Below are 18,319 nucleotides of genomic sequence, written 5' to 3'. Positions count from 1 at the left end.
ATTAGCGTCTTTGTTATAGTACAAAGAGATCCAAGGTTATACATGACGTTAATTAGGAGGGAATTTGATTATCATTATTGTAATAATCAATAATTGTTCTGTTATCTTGAGGTGCTATGTATCGCCCACTCCTTTTCAATAGTGATAGACCCCAATTGCGCCTAATTATGAGAAGATAGTGTGTACTAAAGATATATAGATGCCACTAACAGACGCTTAATGATGGTTTCTCAATTTGATGTTAAAAAAGAGTAGTCTTTATCCTCTTTGTACCTTTACAACGATGAACAGTTTGTGTGAATATTGTCCTTCTTATTCAAGCTGCCTTTTTTTTTTTTTCTTAATGAAGATAATAGTAAGTAAAATAATGACTCATTTTTCTGAATGATAAAAGCGTGGAGCATTTTTATCATAACATTCGGTTCTTTGACTGGGAAGAGATGAAGAATAAGATTTGTGTGAAATGTATGATAGTTCCATACTCAATGCATGCTGCAGCTCACACTAAATTGATTCACTTTCTACATATAAGAGTCCATACAGTAAACATACTCATGATTTATCCTAGCAGTAAAAAACAAATTCAGTTCCTTATCCTAATTTCTTCATTAAAGAAAAAAGAATACTAAAGGGTTAACAACAATATGGCTTTTTCCAATTCCCTACCTGCTTATCCTACTACTACTGTCCTTATTTTTTCACTTCTTTTTGTTCTTGTAGCTACCACCCTTTCACAAACCTTTGGCAACTTACCTGCAGGCCCCACCGTGTCGTCGTGTGGGCCACTCCTGTTACAATTGGCTCCCTGTGGACCATTCGTGCAAGGCGCGTCGCCATCACCGGTAGATCAGTGTTGCAGTAACCTCAGGCAACTGTATAGCCAGCAACCAAGTTGCCTTTGCCTGTTGCTCAATCAAACTAGCCTCAGCTCTCTTCCTATCAACACAACACTAGCTCTTCAGTTGCCACTTCTTTGTAGCATGCATGTTGACAGCTCTACCTGTTCAGGTATGTAACAATAGAGATCAATATTAGGAAAAATTATCCCTTCTTTAATGTTACGATACCTTATTAATTCATCCCATTTCTATACTGTCAGTTTCTGAAGGATTGGCTCCTAATGCACCAACACCTCAAGTTTCCTTCGGGACAAAAAGCAATTCAACTGTTGCCGGTATGAAGTTTATATATACTGTAAAACTAGCATGTAGAATTAATCCACATTCTCCACAGTTTTAACAGTCAGATGTTTCTATGATCCGTTTAATATTTTTGCATTTCTTGTCTTGCATTTCAGCTTCGCCGATGCAGACAGTAGCACCTAAGACAACCAGCATTTTGGGATTTGGATTTCACAACAGCTCTGCTTCTGCTGTAAACTTCAATGCGAAGGAGAGTTTGATGATCACAGTGTTAACTACTTGGGGTGCATTACTCTGGCTCTAACCGTTTCTGTATTGTTGTGTCGTCATTTTTTGACAAATGCATGTAAGTTACTGTTCCAACAAAGAAATCTTCAGATTTAAGACGCTACAAACAATACAAGAAGTAGTAGAACTTAGGAAAAATGATGAACTAGGACTAAGAACTAAGAATTTTGCATACAGTAGACATGATATGTAGCAAGTAGAATGTGCTTCAGGCACACTTATTGTAACAGAAATGTTGTTCTATTATTGATTAGTTTGTCCACAAATTTTTAAACTAGTTATTCCCCTCACCTTATTTCCAGAATCATATGCCGATTTTATAGCAGATTTTTATGCTCATATGCCAATTTAGTACTAGGAGCAAACTCAGTTCTACATTGAGGATTCTGTTATGGTCCATTGTAAGGCGAGTCCCACATCAGTCTCGTAGGTTTATATAGCCTTGGGCTCTTCCACCTCCCTGGGTCGTATCAGATTCTTGGCTAGAATATCTGTCGCACGTAGATATCACAATACGAAGAGTGAAAATCCTTCATTAGTATTAGACGAAAAACAAAATCTAGGCATTTCATCAACTCAACTCTGAATACAATTCTAGAATCACCGGGACACCATCCCACTGTCTTTCCTTTTTTGGACACATTATTGCCATTTAAGAACGTGGAACTAATATGGTCTCAAATATATATAACATGTTATATCTAAACTTTGAGTATTTTAAAATTGTATTGCTTCTGAAAAGTTATACAGTTACGTTGATGCTGTTTTAACAGCTTCTATTTCATGCTTAGCTATGATAGGCAAGTTTTACCTGCAATTATTTCAGTTCATCCATATCAATCTGTTATTTATCTGTATTGCTGTAAATTAAATAATAATCTTTCTGAAAACAGAAACAGAAAGTTAGTAGAAATTAAATTCCGAAAACAGTTAACTTCTTCAAAATAAATTCTGGAAAAACGTTATAGGAACAAATCGAGCCCACTGAATACACAGTGTGTCCTTAAGGAAATTATTCCCCTCAAGTACCCGAGGTTTTGGAATATATCCTCCCAGGATAGAACGATTTAACTCACCAGTGTATCGGTACCTAAAACTCTGGTGATCGGCGAACCACTCGATGGTCGTAAAACACACTGGAATATTTTGTGCAGAAGAAGAAGAAGAAGATTCAGAAAATTTCGTAAGTAAATATTCTGGGATTTGAAGGTCTATTTATAGCCAACTTGGTGATGTTTCTGAAGAGGTTTGCAACCTTTCAGAATAGTCATGACTGTCGGAACAGGTGTGACCCTCTGAAGAGGTTTGCAACCTTTCAGAACAGTCATGGCTGTTGGAACAGGTGTGACCCTATGAAGAGGTTTGCAACCTTTCAGAATAGTCATGGCTGTTGGAAATTTTTCGGAAAATTTAAAACGAATTTAAATTAATCCGGGAAAGAAAAACGGGCTAGACCGGACCGGGTCGCGGGTCATCCCTCCATTTCTTTTCCCACAATTTTCCATTCACACCTCTTTTGTTATTATTTATTAAATAACAAACCCAACACAATCAATGATGTCAGAGATATGTAAGAGTTAAGATAACGAGAACGATCCAAACATATGTCGCAACACAACATGGAAAAAGCATTCTTTATGTGTCTAATATCAAACTCCAACCTAACTTGCTACGGTTGTCGACAATGTCACATGGCTCATCATTTATAGTTAATCAGTTTTTGATAATTGAAGAAACACAAACACAATGCCAAGAGCCCACAAGTACTGCAAAAAGAATCCAGAAGCATCCCATGCATTGAGGACCCTAATCCCATATATTGTAGAGAAATTCTTTGCAGAGACAACGAGATGACTTACTCCCCCCTGATTCGATGAAGTGGTGAAAACATCAAAATTACGAAGAGAGCATTAAGGGAGTGAGTGTGAGTATACAAGAGTCTGAAATGATAGTACTCTGCTATCTTTTCATGCCACTTATTCTTTTTTGTTCTCACTAGTCTTCAAGAAGCCTAGGAGAGGGGTTAGGGTCGAGTTGGCCGTGCAAATTAATAATTTTAATGTGGCTCATACAGAGGCGGAGTCAGAATTTCACGCTTATGGGTTCGGGATTCTAATCGTTTTAAGTTACTGGGTTCTAAATTAATAATTTATACATATTCAATAGATTTTTTAAGACAAATACAGGGTTGAACCAAAACTACTGGGTTCGGCCGAACCCGTTGGCGGCACTCTAGCTCCGCCCCTGGGTTCATATGTTGCGGCCTATAGGATTTATGTCTCATCAATGGTTGTTGGAAAACTAATTTAAAATTATAGTAGGAAACCTTACTTATTCAGGATTTGGGTTATTTAACTCATGCCTAAATATGATTTGCAATTAGAATAAATATAAGAATAGGCTTTCCAGTTTCTAGTTGAAATAACTTTCATACTATTATAAATAGGGGTATTGATAGCTTATTTTATGTGTGGAGGAAATAAAAAAGTGTAGAGATCAATTAAAAATTTATAAATAAAATATTTTCCTTCAATAGTTAATTATATTGTCAACTTGATGTGTGACCTTTTGACTGAGAACGGATAGTCTCTATTGATCATATCTACAATGACTAATTAGTCTAAGAGTTTCATTTTTATGGGAATACACTTATGCTTTGAAGCATTAATTTTTTATTTTTTTTGGGTGTTGGGGGTGTTGATACCCAATTTTTCCCTGTGTATTTTTATATGCAAAATAATTTCAAAATAGTATATATATGCATAAATAAGTGTGTCCAAATGTTTTAGTATTTTTCCTAATTTTTAAAAGATTTTTAAACCCATTTATTTCCCTATTTTAACAATACAAAACTAATAATTATTCCCAAAATTATCATTTTTGGTGATTCATTTATTTATCCTCATATTTACACCAATATATATCTAAGGTAATTTTTTACACATTTTTATAAATTGATTTGGTATTGTTAAGCTAAATTTGCACTAATTGCAATTTTAGCCTATTTTAAGATTTGAATAGCGTTTATAATTATAAAATTTACTCCAGTATTTTTAATTTAATGATTATATATTATTAATTAATTTAGTGCCTTCAATTTGTTTCAAAAATTATTTTACTATTTTTATAAATTAAAAAGGGAAAAGTGGCTATTTAACTGATAGCCTTATTTGCATTTCAATTATATCCAAAATCAACCACCCCAATAACCCAATTCCAATTTCAAACGGACCAACCCAAGTCCTAATATATAACCCGACCCCTAACCCGTTAATAAAACCCGCCCGATTTCCTTTTGATCCAGGTCGTTGATCATTTTGATCAACGGCCACGATTCCCCCTTACCATTTTAATTCACCCAAACCCCAACCCTAATTCATTTCCCTCCAAAGACGCCGCCTTGAAACCCCTTCGCCTCTCAAACCCTCTCGAACCTTCCTCAACCCTAATCGTCTCCTATCGTCTTCAACCTCAAAACCCACCGGAAACCATGGTTTCTCTGGCCATGGTAACCTTATACTCACCCCCTGATACTCCTGTGTGCTCGACATTTGAAGAATCGAGGCCAGACCTCGAAGGTCTTCATCCAGACCTGTGCCAGCTTGAAGTTTCACGGCCATCGCCGGCCTTGCTCCGGTGTATCCTGGTCCTATGAGCCTATCTCTGACCTTTCCGACCAAGATCGGACCTTTTCAAAACCTTTCTCATTCTAGGGTTCTTCTGAAACCCTAACTATTCGAGGTTTTCTCCGATTTTCTTAAATCTGTTACGTATCTATGCTCTACTTGGATTTTTAAACGATTTCCCCAATTTTTCTTTCAAAAATTACTTTTAAAATCACTTCTCTTCGATTTAGGGTTTTCCGAAATGCTTAAAATGTTTCTCCGATTTTTCGTTTCCTTTTTTTTTGTGTATTTGTCTCCACTATGCTTTTATGTTTTCTTTTCTACCACGCATGTTCTTCTACTATGTTCTTATGTTTTTCCTGTTATCACGCATGTTTTTCTATCGTGTTTTCGATATTCCGTTCGTTCTTCTACTGTGTTTCTATGCTATGTTTTCACATGCTTTCCCACTATGTTCTGCTATTTGCCTTCCACTATGACCTGTTATGCTTCGCCTACTTTATCCTTCTACCATGTTCTTAAGTGTTTACTGTTTCACTTCTACTTTACCTTGTTTTAAGAGACCCGTTTAAGCATGTTTTCTCTACTGTTTCTTCTACTCTCATTGTGTTTCGAATTAGTTTCTTCACTCTGTTTGCTTTGAACTTTCAACTGTATTTGCTCACCTTCTCATGAGTTTCTGAAAGAAATCTCTGAGCCTGTTTGACTACCTACTTCCTCATCTCTATACTTGACTTGAGGTGGAAACCCTAGAATTTGAGGGTTCTGCCGGGGTTTGATCATGTGATTGAACTAGGGTTCTGTTTGAGAACCCTTGACTCTTTCGGACTAATTTCTGAGTGTCTATAAACTAAGTTTGAACTTCTTTGTTTGCATACAATTGTGAACTTTTTTGTAATTTCTTCTACGCTAGACTCTTTTACTGATTGGCATGCTAGTTCTTCGTGTTAAAGCGTGTCTGTATGCTTTTATATGTGTGATGAATCTTTCTCCAAAAAGGTTTTCCAACTTATGATGGATTCAGAATCTATTTTTAGGGTCTGATTGATTGATACTGATTTTCCTTAAGTAAAACCTTTCTTCACCTTCTCTGACTAGATTCATTCATACCAAATTCAGACCTTGTGATTTACTGGCCGTTAATTGATTGCCTTTCCTTAAATTGTACAACCGTGTACTGTCAAGACCTTGTCCTTAAATAAAGCTCTATGTATTTACCCCTCTTGTACTGCTTTGAAAAATATTTGATTAATCTCTTTTCTTAATTAGTTTTACCCGTTTGAAATTAGAATCCCTTAATTAAAGGGAAACCTTGTGTAATTGATTTTCAAACTATTTTCTTACCTATTTCTGCTTGCTTTCTACACTATAAAAGGCACGACCCTTTCTACACAATAGACACGGTTAATTCAACACATTTACACTTCAGATTTCACATTTACAATCTCACAAAACTCATACTTGGTCTATTCTTGCTTCTTGTCTGCACTTTGGCTTTACAAGACTACTGCTTTCTTTTACTTGATTACTTGAGACTGGTATGTTCTAGTTTTGGTTTCAGCATCACCCCAATGTGTTTTACTTACAGCCTTTACATCCATGTTTACTTTACTGTCTGTATGGAGTTAAATGTCAACTAGCATGTTAATTTCCTTTCATCTATTTCTACTGTGAATTCCTACACCCATGTTTCCCTCTATGTGCTTTGAGTTGTAGTTCTGAACATGACAATATGCAAGTTATTGTTCATGTTTGGACCTGATCCCTTTGGGGATCCTAACTCCCAAAACAATGTGTTCTACCGAGCTGGTGGGGTGTGCCAGCATTTCCTATTGCTAGGTATGCCCACTAGCCTGTCTTTGTCACTTCCCTTTTCCCCATTTCTGAATTCCTTTTATGCACTTACACTCACTCTTAGCTTCTAAGTTCTGCCCCCCTCCTGTGAGCCATGCTTGGGCCTTGAGTTCCCTCTGAACTTGGACACTTGAGGGCTGGCCTTTCCATACTGCACTATGACTCAATCCTGCAATGTATTTGGGTGTGAGCACTGCCCAGAGTCCATGAGGCTCTTAGGGAACTCTCACACCACCCGATAAGAAGGACTTGGTATCTTTGATTCTTGGTAGTGGTTTATTCTATACTCAGGCAGGAAACCTGAATCAGGCTCTCCTTGGTTGTTAAGTTTATTTCGTTTTTTTTTTTCTGTATGTAGTTTCTTTATTTTATTTTGGACTGTAATAATTTTTGTAATAAACTTCTGGGGTGATTAGTGAAAAAGGGAAGGGTAACCATGCATTCAAAGGGGTAGATATCATGCTCATAGGGAATTACTACACTTTTGTATTCATGTATCCTGCTTACAGCTTTGCACGTCTGCATCCACATAGATATCCTGCTCATAGGATTTTCTGCATTTCTGCATCCATGTAAATATCATGCCTATAAGCATTTCTGCATCTCACATATAGATACCATGTCTATAAGGAATTCTGCATCTCACATATAGATACCATGTCTATAAGTTAACCAGAAATCCAGATCCTGCATATGCATTGGTCACTAGGCAAACCTGTTTATAGGATTAAAAACTAACAGCATTCAGATATCATGCCCATAAGATTTCTGCAACTCTTACTACGCCTGTAAAAGTGTTTAAAGTCAATAACGCCTAGAAAGCATGCCTATAGGAGCTATCAATCCAACCTGAATCGTTCATTCGCCTATAGGGCTAAAATCAGTAACGATAATGCTTAATGTCTGCAGGATTTACGCTCTTTTACCAAAACTCGCCTTTCCTGGTTAACCGACAACTTCTTTTCCTAAATCAGCATACTTCTTTTTCTGAAACTGATAGATATAATGCCTATAGGTTTTCATTTAACACTTAGGCAAGCCATAAGGTAAACTTATAAATTGAATCAGATTTTATTAACTACAACCAGCAGGCAGGCCTGATTTGGGCTTCTTATCTGAAATATGTAATAGATCAGTCTACCACAACTCTTAAGTTTAATCAGACCCTAATCAGCACGTGTAAGACATGCTAAACTATATGCTTCTCTTTGTTTTAAGGAGGTCTGTTTGAGCCTTTCTATCTGTTATGTGCTTCTCCCCAGATTTGCTATATATGTGTTTTGATTGTCGCCTTAGAATTTTGTCCTTTGAAACTATAAAACCTCACACCCCTTCCCTTTAGAATTAGTAGTCCCAAATACCTCCGAGACTGATAGGATTGGGGCGGGTAATAGCATGCAATAAGTAAAACGAGATCATTCCGCGTTTAATACCTTAACGGGGTGAGAAAGGGTAGATATGGATATGATGACCACGCGATAACACCACGTGTATAAACGGTTACCGGGTGTTGTGTGGGGTGATCCATATTATTTATAAACCTAGGACCCTCTTTCTTTTACTCGTTTATTTTATTTAGAATTTCAAAACTGTTTTTTCTCAAATTCCAGCTTCTTTGACCGCTTTTAACTTCAATTACTCGCAACAATTATGTGAAAACCTCCTCCCTTTACTCGTTTATTTTATTTAGAATTTCAAAATTGCTTCTTCTCAAATTCCAGCTTCTTTAACTTCTTTTAACTTCAATTACTTGCAACAATTATGTGAAAACCCCCTCATATTTGTAACTCTTACTTGTCTACTTGTTGTTTGCGCTTAAAGTCACAATTATAGTATGGCCAGGAACCATACTAGTCGATCTCGAGGGGTGCCTAATACCTTCCCCTCGGGATAATTTTGAGCACTTACCCAATCTCTGGTTTTCTAAATCAAAATTCTTCTTAGTGTCCTAATGCACTTAATCATTACGTGGAGACTCTTCAATTCAAACCCAATTTCCAAAAGGAAACGAGTTGTCCTCCCAAATGTCATAAACCCGATTTCGCGAGGAAAAATGGGGCATCGATAGGGGGTGATGTTATTGGGGTTTTTATTTTTTCGCTTGATTTTTAGATAGTCTTTGTTGATATTTTTCTCTTCCGGAAAAAAAAAGGCAAAGAAAATGATGAAAGCTCACAATCAACTGAGAGTTACTCAAGGATGAACTATGGGTGTCTATAGGGCCGGGTCAGTCAATTTCCGGACCGGCCCAGACCGGTTAAAACCGGAACCGGCCCGAACCGGTAGAAGGGGGCCGGGTAGGGCTAGGTTAAAGGGGTAAGGGGGGTTGGTCCGTCTACTTAATTCCTATCGGTTAACCGGAACGGTCAAATTCGGTCAACGGTTTTTACTGTTCAACCGGTTAACCGGACCGGATCGGCCCGGCCCAGGCCGGTATAACGACTAACTTATTTTTTTTTTAAATAATGGGGCCTTTGAATTTACTCTTTTTTCGTTAATTTACTTGTTGTTAAATGTAAACCTTTCAATTTGTAAGTTTGAATTTTGAAACAAATGTAGCACTTGCAATTTATAAGTGCAATTTTTTCCCATCTTCATTGTATTTACTTTATATTAATATAACTTACAATAGCTATACAAAAACAAAATACAAAAAAAAAATTAAAAATTACACTAACCCGGCAAGGCCCGGCCCCTTGTACCCGTAACCCTTATGGTTCATTTTTTACCCGGATGAACCCGAACCCGTTAAACCCGATAAGCCCCAACCCGTAACCGGCCTGGACCGCAACCCGTACGGTTCCTAAATATTCCTACCAGCCCGGCCCACCCTGTAACGACCCGACTGGTCGTTTTGCATTTCCAAACCTCGTTACTTAAATAATACTTTCCGCACTTGCTTTAGCTAATTTATGACTTGCGGGGACGGGTGGTTCGGAAGTTAGAAGAGTTTTGAGCAAGAATAAGCCTAGTTGTTTCTTTAAAAAGGCCAAGTTTGACTTCGGTCAACATTTTGGAGAAACGGACCCGGAATCATGATTTGGCAATTTTTTGAGGGTCCGCGGGAAAATATGGGACCTGGACATATGCCCGAAATCTAATTCCGAGGTCCCTAGCCCGAGTAATGAATTTTTTCGTGAAATTGTTAAGTTAAAGTTTCAAAGATTTAAATAAAATAAGAAATCATTGTTTTCATAGGTATCGGGTTCGGATTTCAATTCCGAAACTTGGCACAAGTCCGAAATATCAGTTAAGACCTACCCGTAAAAATTTGGTGTCCATCCGAGTAGTTTAAGGGCGTTTTGACCCGTTGAAGGAGAATTAAGAACTTGAAGTTCAATGAATTGATTCATTTGGTTTTTGGGGTTGATTCCTCGATTTAGCGTTGTTTTGAGTGTTTCGAGGGTTCGAGTAGGTCCGCCTCGTGATTTCAGACTTGTCGGTATGCTCAGGCGGGGCTCGGGAGCCCCGAGCGTCAAATGGTCGAGGTTCGAGTGAAGTCGAAAACTTAGGAAGAAGCCTCATCTGCTGCTTCTGTCATAACCGCTTCTGCGGCTCTTGGACCGCAGAAGCGAGACCGCAGAAGCGGTTGTTTATCGCAGAAGCGGAAGGGGCCAGGCCCAGGGGAAACCGCAGGAGGCGGACCCCTGACCGCAGAAGCGGTCCATCCGCCCAGGCCCAGAACCGCAGAAGTGGTCGCCTTTCCGCTTAAGCGGCCTTGCAGAAGCGAGGTTTAGACCGCAGAAGCGGCCCAGTCCCTCTTGGCCTTTTCCGCACAAGCGGCTCACTTCCGCAGAAGCGGAACCCGCGGAAGCGGGATTCCTTCCGCAGAATCAGAAATTACTGGGGGCAGAAGGGTTCATTAATACGAACCCAAACTCATTTCTCTCATTTCTCACTACACACTTGGGCGATTTTGGGGGTTTCAAAGAGAGAGTTTCCACATATCATTGCAAGGTAAGTAATTCCCACCCAGTTTTAGTTCAAATACATAAACGTTAGGTAGATTTAACACTAAAATTTGGTAAGAATTAAGAGATTAGAGTTAGACCTAGGGTTTAATCAGAACTAAGATTTAATCCTATAATTTACCATGAAATGAACTAGAAACCACATATTTGTGATCCTTAGGTGATAGAGAACAACTTCCTTCGAAAAATATTGGAATCCGGGTATGTGGGCCCGGGGTCGGAAATTAGAAAAACTTGTATTTATGGTTAGGAAATTGCTTAAACAATTAGAATTTAACCTTGTAAGCTCTTATTGACTAGTTCTTGCTTATTTTAATTAGTTGGTGCTCGTTTGGCTACGAATTGAGGGTTTGGGCCTATTCTTGATATCCGAAGTGCACTACGGAGCGAGGTGAGTCTCCTTTCTAACCTCGTAAGAGGGAATTGTCCCCTTAGGATTAATGTTTGAGTGTTTGTTGCTAAATGCGGGGACTACGCACGCGTTAGGTGACGAGGGCCGTGCGTAGCTACTACTATGATAAATGTCCGGGTAGCTTAGGGCCTACAACATGGCTATTAAATATATCTCTTATGTTAAATCGTTGTTATGAACACCTAGCGTGTACTAGAGACTTAAAAGGGGGATAGGAGCATACCTGTATAGTTAATTAAGTTTGATTTGGTATTCTTGACCATTTATGTGCCATGTGTGTGAACTTGATATTTCATCCTTATTTGTGGATCGGGCCGATCGCCTCGGTATGAATAGATGCATCTATAGGCGCGCCGTCGACCCTCGGCAAGTGCACAATTTATTTCTGTTGGATCGGGCCGTCGCCTCGGTATTATGTGCGCATGTTAATTGTGGAAAAACCTATACATGCCTTATTTTGCCATTATCTCATATGATAAATTATAAACTTGATGCTGTAAAGTTCTTGACTTATACCGCTTGCCATAAACTGTTGATACTTGTAAATTCCATGATTTGAATACATCATACTTATATACATATATATTAAATGACCTCAGTAAGTATCGAGTCGACCTCTCGTCTCTACTTCTTCGAGATTAGACGGGATACTTACTGGGTACATATTGTTTATGTACTCATGCTACGCTTCTATACTTAAATGTACAGGATTTGAGGCAGGTGGATCCGGACATCACTCTGGTGCATATCAGTGAGCGCATCTGGGACTTCTACGGTGAGCTGCACTCCCTTCTTGCCGATCCGCAGCCGAAGAAGTCTTCCTTGTATTTTTTTTGTGTTGTTGTTTCTGTCTATCCTGATTCAGACAGTAGGATAGGGCATTATTCATTTTGTGTATATTCTACTAATTGCCCGTAGCTTGTGACACCAGGTTCTGGCACACACAGTAGTAGACGTTATTTTGTGTTGTATAACTGTCTTTACATTTTATTGATCCTTACTGGTTTATGACTTTAATTGGGGGAAAAATCTATTATAATGGTTTTTGGTAAGGGTAACATGAGAATTTAATTATACTTCCGCGTTGGCTGGCCGGACAAATGGTGTCGGGCGCCATCATGACCTTTTACGAAAAATGGGTCGTGACAACATGGTATCGGAGCACTAGGTTCACGTAGGTCTCACAAGTTACGGGCAAGCCTAATAGAGTCTTGTAGATCGGTACGGAGACGTTTGTATTTATCTTCGAGGGGCTATAGGGTGTTAGGAAAGACTACTCTTTATTCATTTTCTATCGTGCAGTGGTCAGTATACTAAGTTTCCTCTTCTATTCTCTCACAGATGGTGAGGACTCGTGCCGCCGATGTTCCGGACCCGGGAGGAGCTGCTCCCCCCGTTGCCAGAGGCCGAGGTAGAGGCCGGGGGAGGGCACCGGCTCGCGGTAGGGGACGAGGGCGTCCCAGAGCTATTCCAGATGCACCACCAGCAGACCCTGCGAGGGATCCCACTACTGAGGAGCAGGGGGGGGCGCCCGCAGCTGTGCCTACTCCGGCGGATTTCATGACTGCGCCGGGATTTTAGGAGGTCATGGGCCGTATGCTCCGGTTCATGGACACCATGACTCAGGCTGGTTTATTTCCAGCAGACCCAGCTGCTTCGCAGGCAGGAGGGGGAGCACAGACCCCTACTGCTCAGGCTCCAGGTCATGCAACCGCGGTATATCAGACTCCGGGTGCACTACCCGCAGAGGGGGTTCAGCCAGTTGCTGCAGAGGTACCCCAGCCTAGGCCAGTTGTGGAGTTCGATCCGCAGAAGTTACTAGACAGATGGACCATACTTCACCCTCCAGTCTTCGGAGGTGAGCGTCATGAGGACGCTCAGGATTTCATCGACAGGTGCAGGGACAGACTGCACGCTATGAGGATATTGGAGTCGCATGGAGTCGACTTCACTACTTTTCAGCTTGAGGGCAGGGCCCGTAGAAGGTGGCAGTCCTATGTTCTTGGTAGGCCTGCCAGTTTTCCTCCCATCACTTGGGGTCAGTTCGTACAGTTGTTCCTGGACAGGTATATTCCACCCTCTGAAAGGGAAGAGCTGCGGTATCAGTTCGAGCACCTTGATCAGGGTCAGATGTCTGTGACCGACTACGAGGCGAGGTTTTCTGAGTTATCTCGCCATGCACTTATGATACTTCCTACAGATGCAGAGAGAGTGCGGAGGTTTGTCGCCGGATTGCAGCCCAGTATTCAATCGGGTATGGCCCGAGAGGTGGAGATGGGTACAGAGTACCAGCTTGTGGTCGAGATTGCTCGCCGGATTGAGGGATATCGTCAGAGGGGTAGGGAGCAGATACAGCAGGACAAGAGAGCCAGATTCTTTGGAGAGTTCAGAGGCGCCCCAGCTAGGGGCAGAGGTCAGTATGGGAGGGGCCAGCCCAGTAGGCCCCCATCTTCAGCACCACCACCTCCCGCCCGGGGTGCTCCAGCACGCCCCTATTTCAGTGCCATGCCAGAGAGTTCCTACCGCCCGCCAGCTATTCAGGGTTCTTCTAGTGGGTATTCAAGTCCTCAAGGTTCTTCTGGTCCCTACTTCAGTGCTATGCCGGAGACTTCATATCGCCCATCGGCTATGCAAGCTCCTCCCGCGGGGTATACGAGTCATCAGGGCAGTAGGTTGCTGCGCCACATTGTTTTGAGTGCGGTGACCCAGGCCACATGAGGAGATACTGCCCCAGGCTTAGGGGAAAGGCAGTACAGCAGGGGCAACAACCCATAACTCCAGCACCAGCGGCCCAGCCACCTAGAGGTGGAGGGCAGAGTGGTAGAGGACGATCCAGAGGTGGAGGCCAGACAGGGAGAGGTCAGCCAGCTACTCCACAGTCAGGTGGAGGCCAGACAGCCGGTGCTCTAGCTAGATTCTATGCCCTTCCAGCCAGGCCGGATGCATTGGCCTCAAATGCCGTCATCACAGGTATTATCTCCGTCAGCGATAGAGATGCATCGGTATTATACCGATCCAGGGTCCACTTATTCTTATGTATCATCTCTGTTTGCTCGTTTCCTGGCTATTTCTCCTGAGCCTTTGGGTGCTCCTATTCATGTGTCCACTCCTGTGGGTGATTTTGTGGTTGTGAACCGGGTCTACCGGTCTTGTGTGGTTACTTTCTGTAGTCTTGAGACTAGAGCAGATCTCCTGCTGCTCGATATGATCGATTTTGAGGTTATTCTGGGCATGGATTGGTTATCTCCATATCACGCCGTTCTAGATTGCCATGCCAAGACTGTTTCTCTAGCGATGCCAGGGTTGCCGAGATTGGAGTGGAAGGGTTCCACAGTTGATACGCCTAGCAGGGTCATTTCTTTTCTGAAGGCTCAGCGCATGGTGGAGAAGGGATGTTTGGCTTATCTAGCTTATGCGCGAGACACCACCGCAGAGTCTCCGACGATTGATTCAGTGCCAGTAGTTTGAGAGTTCGTCGATGTTTTTCCTTCTGATCTTCCTGGCATGCCTCCGGACCGTGATATTGATTTCTGTATTGATTTGGCTCCAGGCACTCAGCCTATATCTACCCGCCGTACCGTATGGCTCCTAAGGAGCTGAAAGAGCTGAAGGAGCAGTTGGAGGAGTTGTTAGCTAAAGGGTTTGTTAGGTCCAGTGTATCGCCTTGGGGTGCACCAGTGCTATTTGTGAAGAAGAAGGATGGGACTATGCGGATGTGCATTGATTACTGCCAGTTGAACAAAGTCACTATAAAAAACAAGTATCCATTACCCCGTATTGATGATTTGTTTGACCAGCTGCAGGGTGCTAGGGTGTTCTCTAAGATCGACCTGAGGTCAGGGTATCATCAGTTGAAGATTCGGGATTCAGATGTTCCGAAGATCGCATTCAGGACTAGATATGGCCACTATGAGTTTCTGGTGATGTCCTTTCGCTTGACTAATGCTCCAGCGACATTTATGGATCTGATGAACAGGGTGTTCAGGCCTTATATTGATTCTTTTGTCATCGTCTTCATTGACGACATCCTGATCTACTCACGTAGCCTGGGGAAGCACGAGCAACATTTGAGAGTAGTGCTTCAGACCTTGCGAGAGCAGCTGCTTTATGCTAAGTTCTCCAAGTGTGAGTTTTGGCTGGAGTCAGTAGCATTCTTGGGGCATGTAGTGTCAGGGGAGGGTATTAAGGTGGATCCCAAGAAGATCGAGGCAGTTCAGAGTTGGCCACGTCCTACTTCAGTGACCGAGATCAGGAGCTTCTTGGGGTTAGCAGGCTATTACCGTCGATTTGTGCAGGGCTTTTCATCTATTGCATCACCTCTGACCAGATTGACCCAAAAGGGGCCCCCATTCTGTTGGTCCGATGATTGTGAGGAGAGCTTCCAGAAGCTCAAGACGGCCTTGACTACGGCACCGGTTCTTGTATTGCCTTCCGGCTCAGGGCCTTGACTACGGCACCAGTTCTTGGTGTAACGACCCGGCCGGTCGTTTTTGAAATTTATGCCCCGATCCCCCATTAACTGCTTCCCCTAAGTTAATTTCTGCTATTTTGGTTTGCCGGGACGTTCGGTGTTGGGATTCGGAGTGTTTTTGGACACTAAGTCCCTAAATGAGAGCTTAAGAATTGAAAAATGGTCCGTAATTGGAACAGTGTGAAGAAGACCTCGGAATAGAAATCCGATGGTTCCGTTAGCTCCGTTAGGTGATTTCGGGGTTGGGAGCGTGTTCGGAATGTAATTTAGAGGCTCGTAGCTCATTTAGGCTTGAAATGCCGAAGTTTGAATTTTTGAAGTTTCTGGTCCGATAGTGAGTTTTTGATCCGAGGGTCGGATTGGAATTCCGGAAGTTGCAGTAGCTACGTCATGTCATTTGGGATGTGTGTGCAAAATTTCAGGTCATTCGGGCGAGGGTTGGTTTGGTTTTTGATCGAAAGTGTGTTTTGTTGGAATTTGATGTTCTTAGGCTGAATCTTTGATTTAATCAGACTTCCGGTGTTGTTTTAGGTGTTTTAAGGATTGGTACAAGTTTGAATAAGGTATTAGGTGGTATTGGTGCTTTTGGTTGAGGTCCCGGGGGCCTTGGGATGATTTCGGGTGGTTAACGGGGAGATTTTTTTGAAGTGTTGCAGCAGCTGGTTCTTTTCATCTTCTGGTATTTTCGCTTCTGCGGCTTGGGAACCACAGAAGCGGAGCCGCATAAGCGGATGGATCATCGCAGAAGCGGTTTGGGGCAGAGTTTCCAGGTGTCGCAGATGCGGAGGAAATTCCGCAGGAGTGGCCTCGCATCTGCGAGAAAATAGCCGCAGATGCGGCCGTTTGGCTTTTAGTTGGAACCGCAGAAGCGGTGGATAATCCGCATAAGCGGTTGACTGGACCGCAGAAGCGGATGTGGTCGTTTAGTGAGAGTCGCAGAAGTGGCTCACTTACCGCATAAGCGGGACCGCAGAAGCGGTCCCTTGTCCGCAGAAGCGGAAATCCCTGGCAGAAATAGAAATTTCGAGGGTTTGAGTTCATAAGTTACAAAAATCAATTGAGAGCTCGGTTTAAGGCGATTCTGAGTGGGAGTTGAAGTGAAGATCACTGGGTAACATTTCTTTGGTCCCTTCTTGTTATATTTCATCATTATATAGTTAAATCCACCATTAGAATTCAAATTTAAGGTCAAAATTTGGGGAAAAACTGGAAAAAACTTCATAGACCTAATTATTGAGTTTTGAGTGGGCAATTGACCTCCGATTTGGGAGATTTTTATATGGTTAGACTCGTGAGAGTACGAGGGTTCTGAAAATGTGAAAATTATTCGATTCCGAGACGTTGGTCTGAGGGGCGTTTTGGTCATTTTACCTATTTTCGCGTCCTAGCTTTAAATTTAATAGTTTAATCAGTTGTTTGCAATATTACTTACGATATGTAATTGAATTGAATAGATTTGGGCCATTTGGAGTCGGATACTCGTGGCAAAAGTGTGATTTCGAGTTGAGTTTGGTGCCGATTCGAGGTAAGTGGCTTGTCTAACCTTGTGTGGCGGACCTTTCCCCTTAGGATTTGTCATTTGTTGATTTGAGTGCCTTGTACGCGAGGTGACGGGCGTGTACTTGAGCCAATTGTTGGAAATCCGGTTTTTCTTAAGATATTGAGATTGAGTTCCTTTCATATTTGCTTTATTCTACTTGCAATTATAACTTCTGCTACATTAGGAAAGCATGTTTAGTTGATTTAACTTGCCTAATTGCTTAAGTTGCCTTAACTGTACCACGTGAAGCATGCTAGGCCAGTACTACCTGTTGCTTGTCTTTTGTACTTCGTTTCCGTGTACCTTCTGGTTGTGATTGCACATTTACATTGGGACTACGGATGTGGGATTCCGGTAGCTCCCCCCCCCCCCCCCCTTGTTTGTTTACTTTGGGACTACGGGTTCGATTCCCGGTAGATCCCCCTGCACTTTTACTTTGGGACTGCGGGTTAGATTCCCGATAGATCACCCTGCACATTGATAGTTGGACTACGGGACGGTATCCCGGGAGATCCTTCGGATATACACATATGATGGACTACGGGACGGTATCCCGGGAGATCCACTGGACAGTTGAGAAAAGGACTACAGGACGGTATCCTGGGAGATCCTCATTGTTACCATTGGTGTTGAGCTGTACTTATTCTGTGGTTGTTCCGTTCTTGTGTATTTGCTATTGCCTTGCTTAATCTGTCTTATATCACTGCTGTATTTATTATTTCTGTCAGATTATCATACTGTTAATTATTGTTATTACTATATTTTGTCTCAGTATGGCCCTGACCTTCCTCGTCACTACCCAACCGAGGTTAGGCTTGGCACTTACTGAGTACCGCTGTGGTGTACTCATGCCCTTCCTGCGCATGTTTTTCATGTGCAGATCATCCAGGTACCTCTACTCAGGCGCACTATCAGTGAGGCAGGAGGACTACGGAGACTTCGAGGTAGATCTGCTGCGTCCGCAGACCGACGAGTCTCCCTCTTATTCTATCTTTAGTACTTAGTTTTCCTTCTT

The 18,319-nt window shown here is 42.0% G+C and overlaps 1 protein-coding gene across 1 annotated transcript; it reads left to right on the top strand.

Moving 5' to 3' along the window:
- Nucleotides 583–1,725, top strand: LOC109224623 (protein YLS3). Its single transcript, XM_019389166.1, has 3 exons — nucleotides 583–1,008; nucleotides 1,100–1,174; nucleotides 1,298–1,725. Exons 1-3 carry the CDS (start codon nucleotides 645–647, stop codon nucleotides 1,444–1,446), a joined length of 588 nt encoding a protein of 195 aa, XP_019244711.1. The 5' UTR covers nucleotides 583–644; the 3' UTR covers nucleotides 1,447–1,725.

Source organism: Nicotiana attenuata, chromosome 3 (genome assembly GCF_001879085.1).
Source record: "Nicotiana attenuata strain UT chromosome 3, NIATTr2, whole genome shotgun sequence".
NCBI classification, from domain to species: domain Eukaryota; kingdom Viridiplantae; phylum Streptophyta; class Magnoliopsida; order Solanales; family Solanaceae; genus Nicotiana; species Nicotiana attenuata.
This window is presented reverse-complemented; position numbering and strand designations above follow the sequence as displayed.

Excerpts from the sequence above, each read along its gene's own strand:
- LOC109224623 (XM_019389166.1), top strand. The coding sequence starts at position 645 with ATGGCTTTTTCCAATTCCCTACCTGCTTATCCTACTACTACTGTCCTT. Across the intron at positions 1,009-1,099 it reads TGACAGCTCTACCTGTTCAG|TTTCTGAAGGATTGGCTCCT; the intron begins GTATGTAACAAT and ends CTATACTGTCAG. Across the intron at positions 1,175-1,297 it reads AAGCAATTCAACTGTTGCCG|CTTCGCCGATGCAGACAGTA; the intron begins GTATGAAGTTTA and ends CTTGCATTTCAG.